This window comes from Epinephelus moara, chromosome 17 (genome assembly GCF_006386435.1).
Source record: "Epinephelus moara isolate mb chromosome 17, YSFRI_EMoa_1.0, whole genome shotgun sequence".
NCBI classification, from domain to species: Eukaryota; Metazoa; Chordata; class Actinopteri; order Perciformes; family Serranidae; genus Epinephelus; species Epinephelus moara.
The window spans coordinates 24,174,030-24,196,587 of NC_065522.1; the positions used below are offsets into that span (position 1 = coordinate 24,174,030).

The following is a 22,558-nucleotide window of genomic DNA, read 5'->3' on the forward strand; positions in this document are numbered from 1 at the left end:
CCCCCCTTTAAGAACAGTCAATAATCTATAAAATTAAAAAATATTTGGATTTGATTTTAGCATGTGCAGGATAATGATGCATAAACCAGCACAGTAGCGCGAGAAATAAATTGGTAGAGTATCCAATTTTGTTGTTATAGCACAAAAATTTAAATCTTGTAAAGGGTACGGGGCTCGAAACTTTTTAACTAAATAAAACAAATTAAAATCCCAACCCTGACTCATTAATGAATTATCTAGACTTGTTGCCTTTCCTTTAGGCTAATGTTTTTTATTTCAGGATGTCTTCCTCCACCAAACTAGCTAAAACTGTTGGCTAATTCTTGACCGCTAGCATTGCTAATGATAGCTAGCTACAATGCTATACTACTACTGCTATATGTAGATACGAATTATTAAGTCACCACTAGATTCTCTAACTGAATAATATCTTGAGGCGGCACATTTCTAATGCGCGATTTATACTTCTGCTTCGAATCGACACTGTACCCTACGGCATAGCCTAACGTGCACCTCCCCAGAAATGTAGGTACACGTCATTGCGACGCAGACCTCCTGTCTAATTTTGGAATTCAGAAAACATCACCTTGTGAGTTGAAATGGAGACAAATTTTGTAATGTTGCCTTTGTTAAATGTTGCTGTTGTCCCTGGCTTCATATGAGTAGAGGAAAAGTCCGCTAGCTGCTAGGCTAATTTATACAATGTAAAATGCCATAGGCTTGTGCTAAAAACATTAGCATGTTGTATTTGTGGGGAAAATGTGTCCAGATAAAAACAAGTGTTTGTCTGTGAATGCTGCGAGTTATAGTGAAGCTGATTTGTGTACTTGTGTTTGAAATTGTCTCTATTAAGCCATGTTTAATGTGTGTTTAATGTGTGTTTTGAATCAACTAAACTTTACAGCACATAGCACTGACTAGTGTTTTGGAGGTGTAACTGCAGCAGACACACCACTGCACGAGTGTAACTGTCACAACGGTGTGGGGCGTCTTGCCCCAAGGGTCTTATTTTACGTTTTTTCTTTAAAGGAGAAAGTTCTTTTTTCTTTTAAGATAAATTGAACGAGTCTCCCCACAAATCCCCCATCATCATATACATACACATACCAAAGCTTTTCATGTACGACTTAAAATAAATACATAGATCACTACGTTCTAGTGACAAAAAATTCCATCGGTTTACCCTTAAATGGTTCTGATGGAATAAATATCAAATGAGAGTAGTTTTAGTGCCATATACTGGTTATGAGATGAATTAAGGGGGTGGTAGCATTGAAACCCATCTTACCCTAAGTATTAAAAATCAAATAAGTAATATATGGTGGAGAGGTGGTCATGCATTTTCTGCCAGTCACTCAGGAAGGCTCAGAACATATATATTTGTAGCTCTGGGGTGGGTAAATGAATAAATAGAGGACACACACCCTTCTGTGATAAGTAAAGAACACTCCCTTAATGCTTGAACACTGCAGAGACACCATGAGGAGACAGGGTACAAACTGTAAGATGTGTGTGAGCCTGGGAAAACCGAGGGTTTCCTCACCACCAGCGCTTTTTTTTCCTCCAACCCGATCGGTGCTGTAATTTATTACCCGGTAAACACGTGGGAATAGTATTTCAGCGCCACAAGATAAACAACTTCTCCACTTCAACGCACATCTCGCGATAGGGGACGCTCCCTCTGTGCTCGCCTATTGTGAGAGTTTTCCAAGCCTCGCGCGATCTTGGAAGTTTCCCACGCCTGTTGTTGTGGCGTCTGCCCTTTTCGCTCTCTCTCTCGCTCTCTCTCTCTCTCTCTCTCTCTTGCTACCCGCCGCCTCCCCTTTCTCTCTCCGTCTTCCTCACCCACCCCCTTTCTCTCCGTCTCCCTCGTCCCTACACCTCCAGTCTGCTTCTGTTGTCTCGGCGGATTGTTGGGCTGTGGGAGAGAAAGGATATCGCGAGTATTGGAGTTTTGGTGAGAGTTTGTGGAAGATGGCGCCTGTTGTGACAGGGTGAGTCTGAGATTCGGGGCTGGCGGTGGGGAGCGGAGTTGAGCAGAATACAAGTTATTGCTATGAAACAGCTTAATGTTAACCCATGTGATGTAGCCCGGGCACCACGCAGTGTTTGAGCTTCTCCTTTACTCTCTTCAAGTCGTTTCTTTGTCTGAGTGTGTGTTTGCGTGCGAGTGTTTCCCCCTCTCTGACCAGTTACTCTCCTGAGCTGACTGTTGCTGCAGTGTTTTGTGAGCTAGCCCCAGCTAAGCGATACTTCACCCTCGGTGGTCTTTTTTTTCCCAGACAACGGCGAGCTGTTAGCTAGCAGGCTAGCCAGCGAGCTAAACACAACCAGTGGGGCTGGTTGTATTTTAGTAAACACTTCCTACCCAGCGTGTTTATCCCCAGACTACACTGAGAGCTTGTGTTTAATCCCTGGTGTTGTATTTGTTGTCGAAACGTGCTCAGCAGTTAGCCGGGCAGCACGTTTGTGAACTGGTTTCAACACAGCTAGCTGTCCGATAATGGACGTCAGCTAGCGAGAGCTGACTGAAACACGTTGCGGCTTTGTGAGCAAGGCATCCCCTTTGGCTGTGTTTTTAAAATGTGGACTGTGTTTGCTGGATAGTTTTCCCTTCAATCTCTAAGCTCAGAGCTACAACACACAGTGGAGAGGGTGTACTTTTACCACTTCAGCTCCCTGTAAGGGAAATAGTATTTACTACTCAGACAGCATCTCTGTAAGCAGGTTGCTAATGAAAAGTCAAACCCAACACTGCAGTGCATCTAAGGACAGAATTCACAGCCATGTGTGCCACTGTACTTAAAACTATTGTCATTTAAAAATGGCAAAAATCTTTTAAAATCCCCAAATTGTGATGTAGTTTGTCATGTGTAGTCTCCTGATGATGAAAGTGATGTTTTCTGCCCCCTAAATTAAATGTATTTTCCCTGATGAGCTTTGAATATCAGAGACCAGCTGTTGAAGTCTTGCCATACCTTTTTTCATAGTCAAATTTAAAGTTTAGATAGAAATTTACAAATGTACTTAGCACTTTGTGAAATGTGACGTTGGTCTATATTTATATTTATCTATCAGCACTAGCACTTATAACGGAAATGCTTGAAATATGTGGTTTATGGGCATTGTGCAATAACTACAACATTGAATTATATGTGGACTCAAATTGTACTTCATGACTGTTGGCATTTATATATTCATGTCAGCATCTGCACTTTAGATTGATAGTAAGGGGATATATTTCCCCATGAAATGTTGACTTCATTAATGAGATCTTAATGAGTATAGCTACCATGTACAGTGAAAAGGGTGTACTTGTACGACTTCCCTGTAAGTGGGCGACAATGCTAGAAAATAGTATTTCCTACTCAGACAGCGTCTCTGTAAGCAGGTTGCTAATGAAAAGTCAAACCCAACACTGCAGTGCATCTAAGGACAGAATTCACAGCCATGTGTGCCACTGTGCTTAAAACTATCATCATTTAAAAATGGCAAAAATCTTTTAAAATCCCCAAAATTGTGATTCTCATTTGATGATGAAAGTGACATTTTCTGCTCCCAAAATTAAATGTATTTTCCCGGAACTAGCTTGACAGAAGTCTTGATATACCTTGTTTCATAGTCAACTTTAAAGTTTAATTAAAATCTACATATTTAAAGGAGCTTGGTGCATGTTCAGTAATTGCTACGAAATAATACACATGTAATAAATGTCAGTTTTTTTATGTGAACATGGTGTTTGTTAACATTTTCAAATTGATCATGACATTTATAGTAAGGGGATATATTTCCCTATAAAATGTTGACTTCAATAATGAGATCTTTAAGATCATAGCTACCACACACAGTTGATAGTGTGTACATTGCAAATTCAGTTTCCTATAAGAGGACGACAGAGCTGGGAAATAGTACTCACTACTCAAACAGCGATCTGCATCTCTGTAAGCAGGTTGCTGATGAAAAGTCAAACCCAACACTGCAGTGCATCTAAGGACAGAATTCACAGCCATGTGTGCCACTGTACTCAAAACTATCATCATTTAAAATGCTTAAATCTTTCAAAATTTGATTCAGTTTCTAATTTACAGTGTGCTGATGTTGAAAGTGATGTTTTCCGCCCCCTAAATTAAAATTATTTTCCCTGATGAGCTCTGAATATTAGAGAACTAGCTACTTAAGTCTTGACGTTATTTTAATAGAAACACAGTCTTTGTTAACATTTTCAAACAGATCATTAAATTGATAGTACAGGTATATATTTCCCCACAAAATGTTGACTGCAATAATGAGATAGTTTTCGCTTCACTCTCTTATCTCTAAGATTGTAGCTGCCACACAATGAGTAGGATGTACTTTTACAACTTCCCTGTAAGTGGACGACAATGCTGGGAAATAGTATTCACTACTTAAACAGCGATCTGCATCTCTGTAAGCAGGTTGCTAACACTGCAGTGCACCTAAGGACAACATTCACAGCCATGTGTGACACTGTGTTTAAACCTGTCATGACTGAAGATTGATCCACGTCTTTCCAAATCCAATAATTTGATTCAGTTTCTCATTTGCTGTTCAGTGTGATGATTATAAACGTGACTGCCCCAAAGAAATTGAACTTATTTTCCCTGATGAGCTCTGAATATTATTAGATAAGTAACTGGTTAAGTCTTGACATACTCAATTTTTTATCTCTGAGATGGTTAAAATTTCCAAATTTGAAGGAGTCTTGGTGCAGGTTCAGTAATTGCTACTAGATAATACACTCGATAAGTGTGTAAGCCAAGGGTTATTTATTAGACTTAACATTTAACATTTAAAAAATGATCATTAAATTTATAGTTAGGGCATATATTTCTGCATAAAATGTTGACTGCAATCATTAGACAGTTGTTGCTTTAATCTCAAAGTGTAGAGCAACCACATACAGTGAATAGCGTGCACTGTTATGACTGTACATTGCTGGAAAATAATATATAGGCCTACTACTGAAACTCTGTAAATAGGCTGCTATTTGGAAACTCACACCTTACACTGCAGTGCATCTAAGGACAAAATTTACAGACGTGTGTGCGACTGTGTTGAAACCTGTCATCACTGAAAATTTGTGCTAAATCCCGAAAATTCGATTTCGTTTTTCATTTACAATCTAATAACTTGAAATTATTTTCCCTGATGAGCTCTGAATATTAAATAAGTAGCTTTTAAAGTGTTGTTTTTCTGAGTCAAATTTAAAGTTTTTATCTTTTAGATGGTTCAAATTTCCAAATTTAAAAGGCTCAGTGCACATTCTGTAATTGCCATGTAAAAAATGGTAATTAAACTGATAGTTAGCAGATATATTCTCTCATAAAGCAGAGTAGTGCTGCCTTGTTTATAATTTTTTTGTGGCCATATTCGTCATAAATAGCCCGGTGTTCCAGTGAGCTGATTGTCTTTACCGCTTTGGTCTTTCTGTGGCGTAAACCCTGATTAAAATGATTCGCCTGTACCATTAGCTAGACACAAACCTATTTTTTTTGCACTCTCGAGGCTATAATCCCCACAGACAGCTCAGTGGGTGACAGACATTTGCTGGGCTTGTTGGAGGTGTGTGCATGTTGGAAGGAGACGGGGGGTTGGTCTGCTGTGCATGTTCATCTGGGGCTTTCCAGCAGACCTGAACTGATTTCAGTTGCGGGGGGAGGAGGAGGCAGAGGGAGGGAGCTAGAGGGCAGGCGGGTCAGGTCTGGGTGGCTGGCCACCTGTCCAGATGATATCTCCAGATTCATGTGTGTGTTTCTGTGAGTGGGGGTCAATGTGTGTGTGTGTGTGAGAGAGGAAGACGGGGCGGGTGTGTGGGTGAGAGAGGTTTAACAGAAAATTAAAGTGCCATAAGGGGTCTTTCTAGCTGGTGGCAGGCCATGTTCACAGTAACGGTCAGAGGCATCTCAGAGCCTGACCACAGCCTCATGTACTGTTTGAATGGCTCTGGCTTTACACAGGGAGGGGCTCCTCAACCACAGGCTTGTTAATGGTATTATGACTCTCTTGTAATGGCATCACAGAGAGGCTGTGGTTTTCTGTCTTTGAATTAATAGTCGCACTGACTTCACTGTCCCTTAATTTGTGAGTTGCACTCAGAGACAGTTGTGTTGTTTTTCTGCCTAATTTAGTCTGCTGCCTGGAAATGTATTTATCAACAGATAATAGAGGATAATCAGGTGTGTGTTTGTGTCTGTTTGATACTGGATGTGCATGATTGCAGGTGGCAGTTACTAATTAAACTGGCAATTCACAGTAAATGTTTGCTTTTATGAAGCACTATATTTTCATGCGCAGACCATTTCGTTCAATGTACGACTCCTATAACTGCCTAAGAGCTACAGCTTTGTATGATGGACTACGAAACGCACAACAGCTACGACACACAATCAGAAATCTGCTGTGTATTTCAACAAACACTCATTCCCTGTAGGCTTTAAGGTGGCTGTAAAGAATTTGTAGTTTGTATCTTTGTGAAGTAGCTGGGCCGAATACATGTCAGAAGTAGACCCGAATTACAAATTAGCTGATTGTCAGAAAATTAATTGTCAACTATTTTGATTATCAAATAATTGTTTTAGTATTTTCTTTGTCATACTTGATAATAAACTCAATGGCTTTGGATCTTTGGGCTCTTAGTCAAGTAAAACATACCGTTTAAAGACCCCACCTTCGCCTCTGGGAAAGCACACAGGACAAGTTTCGCCATTTTCTGACTTTTATTGACATAACAATTAATAAGGAAAATACTGGACAGATTTTTAGATGATGTGAATAACCGTTAGCTGCACCCTTTAAAGCAGATTTGCGCCAGTTGAATCAGATCCAGCATGCATAGTCAATTATTCATTCCTTTTTGCCAGTGAGAGTTTGAGGGGGTAGTAAACAAGTTAGCTGTCCGAGCTAATGCGGGCTAACTACGCTAATAAGGGACCATATCCAACACTGGATATTAAAAAAAAAGCCAGACACTGTATTGTGTTAAGTTGCTGTGCATTTCAAAGCTTTTCTTTCTCTGGGCAGCTGCCTCTGTGTCTGCAGCTGTCTGTACCAGGGAGCAGCGTGAAAGTAGTCTCGCTCACCAGAGCTTTCTCACAAAAAGAAAGGTCTGGCTGGGCCGACTCTCACTTTAAGATTGGAGGAAAAAACGCCCCGGCTTTTTTTTATTTCTTTCAACCAATCACAATCGTTCTGGGCGGTGCCACAGCAACGGTGCGCTTGCAAAAATATTGCCGGGGGAACAGGTTTTGGTGTAACACACCCACAAAAATATCGCCTACAGGACGCGAACCATGGCAGAAAAATGGCTACATCCCTGCAAAATCAAACACCGCAAAAGTTAGTAAAGGACGTGTTGAAAACTGCTACACAACCGGAGGTGGTAGGGCGGGACTTCAGCAGGTGGCTCGTTCCGCCCAATGAGAGGCTGATCTATGCAGCGAACTTCCGCCCACTGAGACTAGCGTGAAAGCAAGGAGCACTCACTCTGCAGCTAAATCCGACTGACAAAAAAACAAAACCAAACAACTGCTCATGTTCAATATTTGTCGCCTGAGGGGTCTCTGACTGAAGATTCGAATCCTTGACTTCCAGGGGACAGCTTGAAAGTGGTCGAAATATTTCAGGTCGACAGACAAACTATGCATTGAATGTAAATGTTCAAAACTGAAAACATAACACGCTAAGTGAAACACATGACATCATGGCTGCAAGTAACAATTATTTTCGTTATTAATTAATCCTAATTTATTGATGACTTACTATGGCTGTTTCCTAAAGCCCTAGGTAACATATTCAAAGTGCTGTTACTTTCCAGCCAACAGTATAAAATCTAAAAACATTCCCTTTACAACGATGAAAATATTAAGAATCAGGGATCTGCTATCAGCAAATGTTCGCCATTTTTGCTTGAGACATGTCTCAAATGATGGATTGGTTATCAAGAAAACTGCTGATTAATTTTCTGTCAACTCACTATGACATCGGGTGCGGAAAACAGTAGAGGCAAAGTGCTGCGCAGGTTTACATCATCTAGGCACCAGCAACAGTTTCATTTGCAGACCGGTTTTTGTATGATTTATGTGAGAGTGCTTTCAGACCTAGAGTTGTCTTGCTTTGGTCTGAATCAGGGACTAATTTTGTTCCAAAGTTGTATAATTGCCAAGAGTTGGTTCGTGTTCTCACAGCAGACCAGATCAGATGCCTTGCACGACAAAGCTGCTCTTGATTGGTCAGAATTTCCATGTGGGAAAAATCCAGGAAGTAAACCAAACGTTGAAGAAGAGTGAAAACAAGGCGCGGCTCCCACTAGAAAACAATGTTTTGATGCATTGGATGTGCTGAATGTGCATATTAAGGCAGTACAGGAGGAGGTGCACATTAATAATCCTCCAGGACTGTAACATGCTCATGTTTAACCCAAACAATGTGTCATGTGACTGCAGTTGGTTCAGATCCAGGTCGGAACACAAACGAACCGCACTAGAGTTCATTTATAAGCGGACCGAGATCACCTCTTTAAGAAGGTGCCACCGCTTTCCCCATAGGAAAACAATGGCACAGCGAGCACAGAGCGTTTTCACCACTGATCATGTGTGGGACGGCTTAATCCTTTGAGCTTGCGATGACAGCTACTCTTGTGTGTTTTGCACATGTGCAGGTGAAACCCCCTATCCTTGTGGAGCATTACACTGTATAGCATGGTCTTAGTCAGAACGTTGTAGGTTTCCACAATTGCACAAATTAGCAAAAAACCTCCAGATCGCAGTGTTCCATGCAGGCGAGGAGCTAAAAACCAAAACAAATGAAAAAAAGACAGAGTTGCTTTTGTGGGTTTCTTTGCTCCTCTCTTCCAGAGAAACTGATTGTGGTAGCTGAAAGAGAAGCACTGTTCACCTGGGATGATAAAAGCATGAATCACTTATTTCAACACCGCTCTGCCTTTGCCGTGCCCCCGAGGGACGGGATTCCATTTTGCTCACCCCCCCCTCCATGCCTCTGCCAAAAAAAAAAAAAAGAACGATAGAGTCTTTCAGGCCAAAAGCCAAGCGTCTCTGTGCTGGTGTAATGATACCACTAGGCCTTTCTTTGAGACGCAAACCCTGCGCTCTTTTATTCGTTAGCGGCTGTGTCGACGGCGATCAAGTGAGTGCGTGTGGAAGGGAGTGTGAGTGTACCTAGACATAAAAGTTGATCTGTGTATTTGTGTGCGTGTGTGTGTGCACGTGCATCCATTCCCTGGGGTCCTCTCCTCTTCCCCGCTTCCCTTTATGAAAGGAGAGGTTCAGAGGGAGCAGCAGATGTCGAAGCGCTGACCTTTATGGTGGCAAAGGCTCAGGCTAGAGTTAAAAGACATGCCGAATCCCCCGCCCCTCAAAGCAGCAGCCCCATGTCCACCCACACACACACACACGCAGCGCTACCTCAGCTGCAGCACTGATGGATAGGTTAACGACAGAGATGACACGAGCTACCTGATCCGCGTGTCACCTCGGTATCCTGCAGCCTGCAAAGCTGCCCCGTATCCACCCAGAGCTGTGAAAATCTTCAAAGTGTGTGGTGTGCGTGGGGATACAAGCCGGGGGGGAGCTGTACAGAAGTCACAGGCAAAGCACCAAAGCAAATGTGCCACCAGCCAGACATCTTTAGGGGGATTTATTCACATGCGTACAGTAGCCTATTGTTTTGGAAGTTCATGCATATCCATTACTTCACATGATTGAAATATCCCCTGAAGCCTTTAGTTTCATTCAGGGTTCAGATTCGACTTGTTTGCTCGGGTGATGATGGGCCTCTTAAAGCACCACACGCCCTGGTTGACTCAGTGTCTTCATTCTCTTGTTTCCCCTATTCAGTCTTGTTTGTGTCTGTCTGTCTCAGGGGAACAACCACAAGAGACACCCAAGGGGATAGAAATGCACATTTTTGTGTAATTTGGCTTGGATCGCTGCCAGCTCGGCACTCCCCGTTCTTGGTCCTCAGACACATGCTTGAGTGTGCACAAACCAGATATACCATACTGTACTTTAGCTTCCCTCCTGCTTATTCATAGAAAGCGCTTCCCTTTATTGGTCGTGCATTTAAAGGTCCGGTGTGCAGGGTTTAGGGGATGCATCAGCATAAATGAGTATAATATATTAAGTATGTTTTATTATGTGTATAATCACCTTGAAATAAGAATCACCTGTCACCGTGTGTGATTTTAGACAGCATGCTGGCATAGTGGGTGCAAAAAAAGGCGTGGCAGGGGTGACGTGTTTACACAGCAGCATCAGTCTCTAGTGTTACATATAACATAAGCTACGTCAGCCCTTTCTAAACAATAACAATGGCATAAGGGGCCGTACACATGCTGCGACTTAAACCGCCCGAAAAACGCAAGGTCGAGCGCTGGGTGCTACTCATGTGCCTTTTCTGTGCCAGCTTTCAAGAGCGTGGCAGCAGGTTGCGTCTGAGGTTGCTCAGCAGCCTTAACAAGCACCGTATTATAGCCTGAAATCTTGTGTGTGAAAAACGCGGCATGTGTACGGCCCCTAACATGGCGATAACAATCATTTACTGTATCTGTTATATAACAGCTGATCTCGTCCTCTGCTCGGAGGGTAAGGAGCTCCTGAACCTTATTGTTTTTGCAATTTGCAGACATTTTCAGCTGCTGTTCTTCTTTGAGTTAGCTGCTAACTGCTAGTAGCTGCTTTTTCAATCTCCCAGGGGTGGGTTGCGCACAACACGTCATCAAAGTGTCACACCCGTCACATTTACTCAGACATTGTTTTGGCCTTGTCGCTACCCCTGCTGCCACATATAAGATAAAAGATATGCTTTATATAAAGAATGGCAAGGCGGAATAACGGCGCAATATTCCCGCCTTGAACAGGCAGTGTAAAAGAGGCTCGTATTTTACTGGTTTAAATCACCGGGTCTGGTTTGTTTTGGAGTGGAAGAGACCTCTGTGGATAATGTGGCTCCCGGTAATTAACCCTCCTGAACGTCTGGATCTTAAGTTATCAGAAAAATAGCTGTGCACACATTAGCATGTGCTGGGCTAGCGGGTCAAACAGCGTTGGAGAAACATTTATTTGCTTTATTCAAAGTTTTACTGTTATAAATCTCTGGGTCCGTTTGCTTCGAAGAGGAAGAGACCTCTGCAGGTAATTTGGCTCCCGGTAAAAACCTGAACTTCTGAATCAGAAAAAAGGTTAGCACACGTTAGCAGGTGCTGGGCTAGCAGCCCGTCTGCGTTGTGCCAAACAGTTTAGGAGAAACACTTATTTGGAACGTGGAACTGCTTTATACTGTGTTTTTACCGGTTTAAATCACCTGGGTCGTTAGTTTGGGAGAGGAAGAGACCTCTGTGGATAATTCAGCTCCTGGTAAAAACTGCCTTAACATTGAACACTGAAGGAATTCTAACCGGGAGAAGTTTCAGCTGATTGCAATCACAGTCCTCACTGCTAGATGCCGTTAAATCCCCCTTAATCTTACACACTATACTTAAACTTCTCTCCTGCTTGTTCATAGTAAGTGGCTCCCTTTATTGGTCATGCATTTAAGTGACCTTTTTAGGGGCTTGCATTACCTAATTTCCCAGCTCAGATAAGGGAGTTGGATTTCTCACACAAAAGCCACGACAAGGGGGGCATTTATTTACTTATGCAAGACTTGGAAGGCATTAGACTGAGCTCATACTTTTTTAATCTGTGGCTCTTCCAGAGAATCTTGCTGCTGTTTGCTCCGAGTATGGGACGGAACATTCTGATGTAAATCTAAAAGCCAGTGTGGTTTTGAAAACAGCCCTGCCGTCATGTTTGATAGAGGCCCAAGTCCTCTTGGTGTTGTTGTTGGCACGGGCCTCGCTGCTTAGCTAAGAAGGCGAGCGGACAGCAGAGGCAGAGAGCTAACAAGAGGCGAATGCGACAGGCGGTGGAAGCACGTACCTATCCGCTGACTCTTGTTTTGGAGCAGCACCGTTGTCTCTCAGCTCCCCTCTTCCAAGAGAGTTTCCTCAGCCCCAGCGTTCGCCTTTCCCTGCCCCTGTTCCTTTTGCTGTTTGTAGCGATTACAGCTCCGCCAAGGGAATGTCGATTTCTACTGTGTCAGCAGTTTTTGCTCCCGCTGTCCGTCCACATTCAGGATGTTTCATTCAGAAAACATGAACTGATTCCCCCTGTCTGACTCCTGTTTGCTTTGCATTTGGCCCCGGTGAGCAAACTCTTACCTACTTCCTATGTTGGGGCAGCTGAAATTGAGAGGAAAAACATGAACTCTGTTGACACTTGTGTTTGTCTTCATGTTCATTTATTTTCTCCTCAGGGATGACAGAGGGAGATCTGTATTTTAAAGTTGACTTTTAAGACTCCAGGCTTGTGATACACTGCACAAAACCAGAATATGCTGCTCGTAGCTTTCAGGAGAATTCACCAGAGAGCAGGGCTTAAATAGAAAAGCTTTATTTTCTTATTCTGCTGGCCCAGATCATCGCCTTGTTGTTCTCAGCCGTGGTCGTGAGGGCTCAGATGCATTGTTTAAGCGTCTGTTGTCAGAACGTTCTGTCTGTTCTGTCAGGCCGGTTCATCCATTCAGAGGAAGGTTACAAATATACACAGGATCTCCCGTGTTGGGAAAGCCCCTAACGAAGCCACCTCCCACGGCTCAAGCAACTGCCACAATTACTGTATTAGATAAGAAGGGAGTGGCAGTAAGCAGTCAGCCAGCCTGTAGTAAAGAAATGTTGTTGTAGCCTTGGGTCTATTAGTGGCATCAAATAAACTGTGCTGATAGCCGCAGAGCTGTGTGTCACCCTCGTCCTCTCTTATGACTCATAGAAGCATTGCTTTGCTGTTGATCGATCCATACAAGCCTTTGAATGGACATTTTTACGGATCTATCTTATTGACATCACAGGGACATCATATAAGTTAAGGTTCAGTGGTGAGACGTCTTAGTTGGGATCATGTCAATTTGATTTTTCATCATACTAGGCACGTCACGATGAACATTTTGCAACCCTTCTCAACAACGAAAAAAAAAGCCAATTGTGCAGCCCTCAGCGCAGCTCAGCGTCTTGTCACACTGCTGGTGGTAGCATAGCATAAATACACAGCACCTCCATGGCAAAATAATACACAGGCCTTAGAAAAACGTATTTTTTAAAAGATTATTTTTGGGCTTTTTTTGGCCTTTATTTGACGGGCAGTGGCAGCGTTAAAGGGGTAAAGAGAGGGTACGACATGCAGCAAAGGGGTGTAGGCTGGAATCAAATCTGCGGCCACTGCGGCAAAGATGTAGCCTTTGTACATGGGGCGCCTGCTCTACCAGACGCCCGCTACTTAGCACCCTTAAAACACTTGTTTCTTTTTGAGGAGTTGAGACGGAGCTGTACCTGTAGCTGCCGCTCTTGTCGCCATATTTCCACGTATTATTGCTATTTTTTCTATGTGGGTAGGCGTTCTTCTTCCTTTTGCATTTAACAACAGATTAGGTCCAGAAGAAGTGCATCGTCGGTACGTTCAGTACCGGAGAAAAATGTGTACAGTCACGTTTTCAGATTTTTGGCACGGTGGACTACGATAACTCTGAGCAGCATTCATGGGAATGAATTACAATAGGGCCGCAACGATTAGTTGACTAATCGATGACTAATCGACTATTAAAATAATCGGTGACTATTTTAGCAGTTGACTAATCAGTTAGAGTCATTTTAGAAAAGTACTATAAAAGTACCCCAAAATACTCTTATTGCAGCTTCTTACGTTAAAATATTGGCAGCTTTACACACTCTTCCATGACGCTGAACTAAAACCCTTTGGCGTGAGTATGAAACAAGACATTAGATGACATAATTTTGGGGTTTGGGCGAGACAGGCCGACATTTTTCAACATTTAAACACATTTTTTGATAAAATGATTAGTCGACTAATCGAAGAAATAATCGACAGATTAGTCGACAATAAAAATAATTGTTAGTTGCAGCCCTAAATTACAATATAATATATTTGAATATATGTCTTACTTTTTCCCTGATGGTCTGAAGTCACTAAATTTGTTGCTAGTTGCTTTTTAGAAATAAAGTCACTAATGGTCTGAAATACCGCTAAATCTGGCGAGAAAGACGCAAAGTTGTTAGCTAGTTTTTTGTCTCTCCGCGCTGGCCTACTTGCGCGAGTCTAAAGAAAAATAAAACACTTCAAAGACGAGACAGTCGTAACCTCCAATTCAGAAGTGCAAGGAGGCTACTGGTAAAGCCAAAAAGTTTGTCTGTTATAGTTTTGCTCTCCAACAAACACCCGCCTCCCAGGCCATCTACCCCGGGTGCCGACTGCGGCACACTGGGTGGATTATGGAGGTAACTGAGGTGTTCCCGGAGCTTCGTTAAGCCTATTTCTCGCAAGAGGCATCACCTGTTTAATTTCTGGGAAAATATATCATCCGACAAAAGCAGATATTATAACAGGCCTACTGAGAGCACCACTGTAAAGGATAGGGGTGCGCCCAGCCCTGATTCAACATGTATCTGTCTGCAACCAGCCTCCAGGGACACCACTGCTGGCGTTTGCCCAGGCAAGTGATGGCAGCCCTGGGGGAACAGCAGGCTACACCCCCTCCTCTACAAAGAAGAGGTGTTGATAAAGAGCAAGAAGGGCACAGAAAGGAGTTATCTGGAAAATATTGAAGGAAGGGAACAAAGAGAGCAGGAGAGAGGGGTTGGGATTCCAGGAAAGGCACACTGTTATCACCAAATGTTTCTTTGCATTGTCTGGTTGTTTAACTAAGGCTGCCGGAGAGTTTTACTGAAGAATCCGCCTGGTGGCATTCCTGTGGCCGCTGACGTCAGGAGGTTTTGGCCTTTCCCTAGGATCACAATGAAGTAATAGACATGTGTGTCGTTTTGCAGAACACTCTATTGATTGTGGTCGAGAAAAAACAATGCTTTTTTTTCCTCCTTGAAGAGAGGGTTGTTCATGTTGTGGTTGATCATCTTGCACTTGTGGCTGCAGCTCGATGTTCTCCACCGTTGCCATCACGTTGGAAGCGCTGCCGAAGAATGTACGTGAGGTTTCACATGAGCTCATGGAAGGAAGCGGACTTGTTTTCTTTATATCTGCTGGTTTATCCTGAAAAGTCACCAAGCAGAGGCTCTCTATTTATCACCCCGCTGGATTTATTAGAAACCGGACCTCAAATATTCTAACCTCAACCCCAACTCGCCGAAGTGTCTGGTAGACAAATGAACCCGGCCGTGCCACAGTTTACCAGCTCGTGTTTTTTTATTCACCTCCCTGACATATTCCACTTTATTATATTTTAGTTTCAAGACAAATGAGTGTGTGAGTGTGTGTGTGTGGTTAGGATCGAGGAAACTGTCTCTTGTGAATGACAGTGGAGACCATTTTGAAAAAGATAGCATGTTTTGAAGAGGAACAAGTAGCAGGAACAACAGCCCCCTTCCTCATCACGACAACAGCACTGAAACCAGACAGTCCTGAGCCGTCGCACACACACGCACACACACGCACACACACACGAGCGTGCTGCCGTGGTCTCTACATTTGGTTTGGTTTGCTGAGGATCATCTCACAGCATGTGGGCTAAAGGTCACCTCTCTCGCTCCGTCTCTCTGTTTCTGCCAGGAATTCTATTTTTTCTCTTGTTGCAGTGCACTCAGTCCTTTGGGTGGTTTTGAGGCAAGGGCAGGGCAAGACGGCGGTTAGTGTGCCTGAGCTGACAGATGTCCAGAGAGACCGGGCTTAATTTTGGATGCTCCTAGTTTACAATTACGTCTTTACACCGGGTAGATGTGATCACATTGTTGTAGAGCTGAAATGAGTGGCCATTTAAAATCAGTTTGGCAGGAGCTGAAATGAGTGGCCATTTAAAATCAGTTTGGCAGCTATTTTGAGCACTCATTTTAATAATTTGTAAAAGAAAATGAAATCCACTCTCTGGCTGCAGCTTTTAAAATTGAGAGGACCCACTGCTTTTCACTGTCGTTTTTAAGCTGATTATCTTTGAGTTTTTGGCTGTTGGTCCGATAAAACAAGACATTTGAAGGAACAGTTTTTGGACATTTTATAGGCTTAACTAATAATTGGAAGGGCTGCACAGTATATTTTCTTTTGTTTATGTTGTCATTGTGCTATCAACTTGCGCAATAAACGCATATATGCGATATTACATATTGATTTATCGATTCAATGATCAACAATCCAGTGTCATCGATGCAAAATCTATGTCAGTATCTTAAGGATACGCTTTTATTTTGAAAGTCTGTGTTGATGGCGAGCAACCAAGATAAAGACGATGTAGATAATGTTATTTGCTCGGGAATAAATCAGCAGTGGGGAAATATTTGGACTTTGGAGAAAATACAGGTCAACGAACAGAGAACATGGCGTATGTAAACAATGACGTTACGAGATTAAACAACGCAACGTTACCTGCCTGGACCATCATCTCACTCCGCTAACTTCTCACTACAGCAACATTAGCTGCTCTGTTTGCCAATGTTCGACTGAAAAAAATGTGCATGCAGGCTGAAATTGAAACGTGCTGTTCTGTTCGGAGATGCAGTGACTTCAACGAACTGTGAGCAAGAAGTTATGAAGGGAGAAAAGTCCGCTAGCTGCGAGGCTAATTCATGCAAAGTAAGCATGTTTGAGCTAATAATGGTTGACTAGCAAAAAACAATTGACGTGTCTATGAACATTGATCGTTTGTATTTAGTTGAATTTTATATCTTTGTGAAATCATTTGTTAGAATTTTCGCATAGTATCGAAATCGTATCGTGGCAAACTTTGTAATATCGGCAATGATGACATGATATGATATTGTATTGTGATGAAACTACACCCCTAGTATTTAGGGGTAACTATGTCACGAGAACCAATACTTAGGTACCAGGGCAATGGCAACATTCTGGAAACGTGACTACCATTCCAGTACCATAGGTGCCAGGGATGCGATTCTTCCAGATCTGATGTGGCAGTTTATATGCCTGCAAGTGTTTTAGCCTGCTGTTAAATGCCAGAGCAAGAAGTACACTACCAGCACGGAAAAACAACAACAACATGTGAAAGGTGTCAACAAGTGCAGCCGCAGCAACAACTCCGCCTCAACCTGTCACAAAGAAAAGCTGGTATTGAGAATCGTGGAATTTCATTGATATTGTTATTGACTAATAGTGACTTTTTAGTGTTTGACTAATCGCCAGATTACTCACAATGAAAATTAGAGATGAAACAACTAGTTGATGAATATATGGTGGTTGACGTGAAATGAATTGGCAGCTATTTTTGTGATTAATTAAATCACAAAGTCATTTCTTTTAAGAAAAAGTGGCAAAAATTCACCGGATCTGACTTTCTTAAATGTTAACATTTGCTTGTTTTCTTAGTCCTCAGTGACAGTGAATTGAAAGTGTTTCAAGGTTTTAGATTGCTGGTTGGACAAAACAAGATATTTAAAGACACCACCTTGGGACACAATAATTGGTAGATTAATCTGTGGTGAAAATAATTGTCAGTTGCAGCATTGTTGCCTTTAATATTGACATTTATATCACCTAGGCATGTGCCAATATAAAAATTGTACGTTACAGTTCCCCTTGTAAAAATGTAATTGGTGGTCCTGGACACTTGCTGTGCAGATTGAGTCTGTAATGCTTCAGCAAATTTAACTACATGACCAACCCACTGGTTATATAACGAAGGAAAGCTCCTACTCTGTAACCCCCAAAAAATCATATTCATAGCTGCATGTTAGGAAGCACCTGGGTGCTCAGGTTGTTATTAGCTCCAGTGACAAATGCTGACACTTCTGGGTTGTTTTAGTTTCGGTTCATCAAGAACAAAAATACAAGAACTGTTCTGTGCAGTGTGATTAGTGAAGATAAATGAGAATGAAATTCAGTAAGGAGCAAACAGGGTGGCATGGTGAGTTAGTAGGAGGACCACCTTTCAACAAGGGGAGCCGTGACGACAAGCATCTGACCTGCTGAAAATACTGAGACCCACCAGGCCTGATGGAGCTGACTTTGTGCTCTGAGCTGTGTGGAATAAAGATCATTTCCGTATCATAAAACATGGTCAAGACGGCAGCATGTTTCTTTAGACTGCATATGATTCAGTTACTATATCAGTCTGAGAAGGGCTGCAACTAATGATTACCTTCCTTATCGATGCATCTGCCAATTATTTTCTTGTTTAATTGATTGTTTTGTCTATGAAATTACCCATTATGGTGTCCCAAGGCCCAAGGTGACATCATCAACTGGTCTGTTTGTAGGACCAAACTAATTTAATTAATTATCATTATCACGGAGAGAAAAAACAGCAAAACCCTCACATTGGAGAAGCTGGAACCAGATAATGAGTTATCAAAATTAGCCAATCGTTTTAGCTTAAAGAGAACATTTGCCATTTTTCAGCCTGGACCCTGTTTCCCCATGTTTGTGTGTCAGTGACAAATGGAGACGGCACTTTTTGAAAGTGCTCCAACATTGCGGGGGGACGATATTTGTTTGGAAAACGTGTTTAGTATAAGACAGTTGTTTTGTCAGTGAACCTTGTGAGCTGTAACGGAGCTGAATTTTGTAACGGTACCTTTGTTAAATGTTGCTGTTGTCCCTGGCTTCATATCAGTAGAGGAAAAGTCTGCTAGCTGCTAGGCTAATTTATACAGTGTAAAATGCCATAGGCTTGTGCTAATAACATTAGCATGTTGTATTTGTGGGGAAAATGTGTCCAGATAAAGACAAGTGTTTGTCTGTGAATGCTGCGAGTTATAGTGAAGCTGATTTGTGTACTTGTGTTTGAAATTGTCGCTATTAAGCCATGTTTAATGTGTGTTTAATGTGTGTTTTGAATCAACTAAACTTCACAGCACTTCACAGAAACCCTGCCACCAACTGGTGTTGATTGGGTGCACCGTATCCAATATACCGATATATAGCAACTCATGTACAGATGTAAAAACTCGTTTTTAAGGCCCTGACAGCAACCTGCAGTGGTTTCCAGTTTACCATAAGTTTAATTATACAGAGCAACCAGTCGTCCCCCGATTTTCCTAAAACAAACAAACAAAAAAAATAACACATAGGTTTGTCATATGGGCAGAAATCTGCATGTTGGCCAATTCCGACATGTCATTTAAAAGCCAGTATTGGCAGATATCTTGTCGATCACTCTGCTGATTATATTCTCGATTAATCTCTTCATCATTTGGTCTATAGAATGTCAGAATATGGTGAAAAATGTTGATCAGTGTTTCCCAAAGCCTGAGATAACATCTCAGGCTCAATGTCCCGTTTTGTCCACAGCTCAAAGATATTCAGCTTATTGTCACAGAGGAGAAAAGAAACCAGACATTTCTTACATTTAAGAAGTTGTTGTCAGAGAATTTTGACATAATTTGTCTTAAATTTAAATCAAATTATAAATTGTTGCGGCTCCATTCTTCTCCTTTTGTAAATTAATAAGCAGTAAATATGAATGCGGACCTATTTTCTTACTTTGTAGCTGCAACAATGCAAGTAAAACCGTCAACGCATGCTTTCAAAGAAAGGCAGTCAATGATGGTTGAGAGTGACTTGTGGTCAGCGCTGTGTTTCAGCAGCAAACGTGTGCACACACGCTTAAAGGCCTCGAGTTTGATCCTCAGAGCAGCCGGTGTGGTTGTCATATCCTTTACCAGAACCACTACCTGCTCCCTCATCGATGGCTGCACAAGAGCGCGAGCTACAGTAGTGCTGCTGCGGTCGATCTCGACTCCTCTCGATCCCTCCCCCTGGGTTCCCTCTCGTTCCAGCAGTGAGTCATCAGCTCAGCAGAGAGTGAGAAGGGGGAAAGGGGAGCGGGAAAGGGTGGTTCACTCAGGGTTCAAGGCTCCCTCGCCTCGTCCCTTCTCTCCTCTTTTCTGACAGTTTCCCCCGAGCACATGACCCGTCTCAACCCTAAACCTCGACGCTCTGTGCGGGTCTTTGGCTGCAGCCACACTTGTCACTTCAGTGCAGTTTTTTTTGATAATGAAAGTCTAATTTTGCGAGGTCACACTGATGCATGTCTTTGCACTTGGCCTGAACATTTCTGCTCTGCGTTCCCCGTGGCTGTATTTACTTAAAACATCCCACATGACTTTGTCTCGTTCTTCCAGCTTTTTGCATTGCTAAGTGAGCAGACGTGCAGTCAGGAGCTGGTTCAAGAGGTTTGTCTTTTCTACCAGGTACTTTCTCCTTTCAGTTGCCCTAAAACTAAATACTGTTGTGGTTGGATTGTGACCTGATTATATACACTTTGAGTCCAATGAAAACCCATCACTTCCATTTTTGTGATTGTACAGACAGGTTTTAACGGCACCTTGGCAGGATTGAACAGCATAAATCATGTTGAATTTATCACAGCCTTAAGAGACAGACTCTGCAAGACAGTATTAAGACAGTATAAATGCTGATCAATTAAAACAGGACACCAAAAGAGGTTGGTTACCTGCCAAAGTTTAAAGTTTGAATTACCAGGTGCATATGCGCGGTATTGCACGTACAATTTTGAGCTGCACACGCAGTTCTCAGCTCCAGATGCACTGCTACACGTAACTTGGTGCAGAAAATGTGTTGTGCAGGGCTGGTGAAGTCATACGTGACACTTTTCACAGGCTCTTGTCCATTTTCTTACGCAGTGAAAAACGTTTAAAACGTTGCGCGAGAAAAGAGGACGCTGACAGCACACGGACAGACAGATAAGAAAGCTATACCGTAAAAACTGCGCCCAATCCAGCCACCACTAGGACTTTGATTTAAGATTATATGTGCTGATACTTAAACGGTACTTGCAGCAGCCAAAAAGGACGAAGAAAGACATACAGCAATAATTTATTACACATCATATACTAAATAAATACAATGGAATATGTGACATCACAAAAGAAGTCCTATTATGATAAAAATAGTTTCAGGATTAGGTTTGTTACTGGACATCACTGTACAGGGAAAGTCAGCTCAAATTATATTTTATTGTATTGAAAATGTACAATTTTTTTTAAACTCTCAAATAAAATAAGTATTGTTTTTCTTCAGAGCTTATCTGAAATTTACAATGTAATCCTGTTCAAGTTATTTTATTTTACGTGTTTGAGAAAATTGAAGAAAACGGCAGTAAAAATTACCAGGGTTTCTATGGATCTTTTAAGTCTTCAAAGGTGTTGAGTTCATCACACAGAAAAGGCCTTAATAGAATTTAAATATCTTAATCGATCTTTTAAAAGTCTTGAGAATGCTACGACATGGAAAGTAGGATATTATGAATACATTATTACTAATATTATATTATTATGGATCTTTTTTTCCTGACGTTGCATTGTACAGTCTCAAAATAACAGGCAATATCTATTTTTAAATAATACCTCTCGCATTTCCATTGACAAAGAAGTCAACAACACTCTTGATCAAATAACAATACACTAAAAGTTGCACAAAATTGTCCCTGACCCTTTGTTAGGGATGCATGATACCTAATTTTTTCGCGGATATCCGATAGGGTGACACCTAACAACTCATTTGACCGATAACCAATGCCGATATCGATGTTTCCACTATTTTCCCCACCTAATTTTAGTGATCATCAGGTCTCTTCTGTAGTAGAACTGACATCATATTATGGATGCATACTCTTACTGTGATGGCCCCCAACCGATGGAGACATGAAATCAATACTTTTAAATGTATGTAATATTCATTCATTGTACAAATTAAGAAAAGGCATGTTGGCCGATTCTGAAGCTGATATCAGCCTATACCGATGATGTACCGATATTCTCAGTTGGGGTGTAAATCACCACTTTCATCACGATACGATATTATATCGATTCTTTGGACAACAATACCATATTTGCCGATAATACAAAGTCTGCCAGGATACGATTTCGATCCGCCGTACATGATATTATCTGCCCATTTAATACAATTTGTCACAGAAGAAGCTGCCACCCGCGTCTTTTTTGCTTTTAGGCCATGAAAGATAAAAACAACAAAATCAACATTGATAATAATAATAATGATATTTCTGTTGTATTTATTGTATTTATATTGAATTAAATACAAAATATATTGTAAATAGTATTAGTAAATGATATAATTTATATTATGTAATATTGAACGATTCCACTATTTCATTTAAAGACCACAACGGCCGATACCAATGTGCCGATATTATCGTGCATCCCTTTCCTAGGATTTAATGACAGTCTATTAAATCTTAAATCTAACTTGCCTAAAGATGTAGAAACCCTGAATTGCATCATAACACAATTTTCTTCTATTTCACCGTCATAAAAAACGTCACAGCGGTAAATGTTGGATTTCTCCAGTAGTGGAAGTGCCGATAAAGGACAAATACATCAAATAGTGCACATTCTTTTGGTGCAGGTACAAAATGGTGCATGTTATTTAAAAAGATACAGGCTTGAGTGCATGTTCACAGAAAAAAGTATTTGCAGCCCTGCGTACTGTATTTATGTGGTATCTGACTATTTCAGTGAAGAGGTTACTTT

The 22,558-nt window shown here is 41.7% G+C and overlaps 1 protein-coding gene across 1 annotated transcript in view; it reads left to right on the forward strand.

Annotated features, from left to right (window-relative positions):
* Nucleotides 1-1,818: 1,818 nt before the first annotated feature.
* Nucleotides 1,819-22,558, forward strand: part of rbpjb (recombination signal binding protein for immunoglobulin kappa J region b) — an 89,037-nt gene continuing 68,297 nt past the window's right edge. The window contains exon 1 of the mRNA XM_050067690.1: nucleotides 1,819-1,994. Within this exon, the coding sequence (XP_049923647.1) occupies nucleotides 1,975-1,994 (20 nt within the window). The 5' untranslated portion in view covers nucleotides 1,819-1,974. The remainder of the gene's footprint in view (nucleotides 1,995-22,558) is intronic.